Here is a 2,293-nt window from a genome sequence, read left to right on the forward strand (position 1 = left end):
GGAGGGATGGGGTTACCCCCTGCACCGTGAGGAGGAGGAGGAAGGGGATGGGGGGGCGGGGGGCCATACCTGGCATGTTGCCCTCGGCTTTGCCGCACTGCACCCACTTGCCGCCCTGGTAGCGCCAGTGATGCTGGTCCACCAGCACCACGTCCACGCAGACGCTGTAGTGGGCCACGGGGTTGAGCCCCGAGAGGTTGAAGCTGAGGAACGGGAACATGCGCCTGGGGAAGGGACAGAGGCACAGACACTGTCAAACACCCCCCCAAACCTCGGCTCAACCCCTGGTGCAAAGGGCTGCATGGGGGAATTGGGGAGGGGGAGTGGAGATGGGGCGGCTCTGCTTTGCAGATGGGGAAACTGAGGCAATGTGATGCCTGGGCCCCCCCACCCCTGCCCTGCACCCGGCTGGGTGCCCATGAGAAGCTGACTGACCCCAGCAGCTGGGGGGATGCTCTCGGGGCCGATCCCCCCCCCCCGGCATCTTCCTCCCCCTCCCCAAGCACCTTCCGGATCGGAAACCAACACCGCTGCTATTTCGGGCTGGGCGCCAGCCTGCGCCAAGGGCAGGAAGGGGACAGGATGGGACGGCCGGGGGGACCCTGCGGCCCCGGGGGGGGCTGCACCTGCCACCCCCTGTGGGGCTGCCCCCCGCTGTCCCCCTGCATTTGGCGGGGGGACAACCCCAAATCCCAGCCCTGGGATTAGAGATCTGACTCCCCCACCATCCCCTCCAAGTTCAGTCCCTCCTTTTCCATCACCGGTCCCAGTAGCCCCCATTGCCGGCTGGGGTTTGCAATGGGCCCTTGAGCTGTGGCTGGGGTTGCTGGTTCAGCCCCCCCACAAGCAAAGCTCGGCTCTTCGACCGCGGTATTTCGGCACCCGCTGGAGTTTTGGCTTTTGGCAGCCGGAGATGGAAACCAGCCCCAGCACTGGCACCACCAGCAGCCCTGGCCCTGCTGCCCGGCCACCCCGTTAGTGTCACCCGCGTTAATGAGCCATCGCCAGTGGAGAGCAGGACAGACACCCCCCCCTGCACAGACCGACACGGGGGACACGGAGGGCCCTCAGCCCTCCTCCCAGCCCTGCCTGGGTGAGATACACATGAGGTGATGGGGGAATTCATCCTGACCCCCCCCTCCCCGGGGGAAGAAGGCTGGGGGGGACTGCAGCCCCCCCCCAGACCCCCCCAGCCCCCTTCCTCTCTCCTCCCTTCTTCCTCCCTCCTTTGGCTGTGCCGCTTCCCATCTGCGGGTACCCGGTGGGTGAGGGTGGGGGGCAACCGGCGGGGGCAGGGGGGGGCTGGCTTTGCCCCCCCCCCCCCATTTCCTCAAAGCGCCGGTGTTTCTTATAAAATGGGTGCCAGGGCTTCTCCAAAAGGGCCCCAGAAAGCCTTGCCTGGCCGAGGGGTCCTGTGTGGGGCTGGGGGCTTCCACGTCCTCCTGCGCTAGAAGGGAACCCAGGTGTTTGGGCAGGGAGGGTGGGCTGCTCCCCGGAGCTGACCTCAGCCCCGCCATCATCCCAGCAGAAGCAAGGGATGGAGCCGGCAGCAGGGCTGCCCACCATCAGGATTTACCCCTGGCAGGGGCTGGTGGGAGAGGGGGGGTTACTTTGCCACCCTGCCAGCAAGGGAAGGGGGCGTCCTGCCTGCCCTGGCAGTTCCCAGCCACCCCAGTGCCACCAGGGTTTCCCACCAGCTCCCAGGCAGAGACCTGTGAGCTCATGACAGGGATGGCACGATGCACCAAGGGGGCTGCCGCACCAGGGAGCTCAGCCGAGTCCCCCCCGGGGCCACCTTTCTGCCCCTGCGTACCAGTGCGGGGGGGGCCGGGAGGGCCAAAACATGGGTGAGGAGCAAAGTGAGGGGTTGGAGCCGGGAGTGCATGCAGCTCCGGGTGCTGGGGCAGGAGCGTGGGGGATCGGCCGTGGCGCTGGCAGGAAGCATGGCTCAGGCAGCACCGGGGAAGAGGCATGCAAAAAGCAGTGGAAAGAGTGCATGCAGCCCGCGCCGGGTGCCGCTGACTCAAAATTGCCCTTGTGAGAGAGAGGGGAGAAGAAAAAGAAAAAGAAAAAGAAAAAAGCAAGCAGTGCTCATGGCGAGGAGACGCACATGTGCTCCCCAGGGCTGGGACGGTCAGCGGCCCTGAGCATCCCGGGTACCCCAGGGTCCGGCCAAGCCCTCGCAGACCCCATCCTGCCGCTTGAGTGCCAAAAGCGGGCGGCCCCCGGGGCTCACATCTCCTCTGGAGCGAGCGAGACACGGCCGTGTCGAGGGAAGGTGGTTCCTGCCACC

General features: G+C 66.5%; 1 protein-coding gene across 1 annotated transcript in view; it reads right to left on the reverse strand.

The window, feature by feature from the left end:
- Nucleotides 1-1,517, reverse strand: part of LOC104842993 (eomesodermin homolog) — a 3,246-nt gene extending 1,729 nt beyond the window's left edge. Inside the window, exons 1-2 of the mRNA XM_010585679.1 lie at nucleotides 1,399-1,517; nucleotides 17-224 (exon numbers count right to left, since the gene is read on the reverse strand). Of these exons, the coding sequence (XP_010583981.1) occupies nucleotides 17-224; nucleotides 1,399-1,517 (327 nt within the window). The remainder of the gene's footprint in view (nucleotides 1-16; nucleotides 225-1,398) is intronic.
- Nucleotides 1,518-2,293: the final 776 nt, after the last annotated feature.

The sequence above is a fragment of the Haliaeetus leucocephalus genome, unplaced genomic scaffold, assembly GCF_000737465.1.
Source record: "Haliaeetus leucocephalus isolate CR32 unplaced genomic scaffold, Haliaeetus_leucocephalus-4.0 Scaffold110, whole genome shotgun sequence".
Taxonomy (NCBI): Eukaryota; Metazoa; Chordata; class Aves; order Accipitriformes; family Accipitridae; genus Haliaeetus; species Haliaeetus leucocephalus.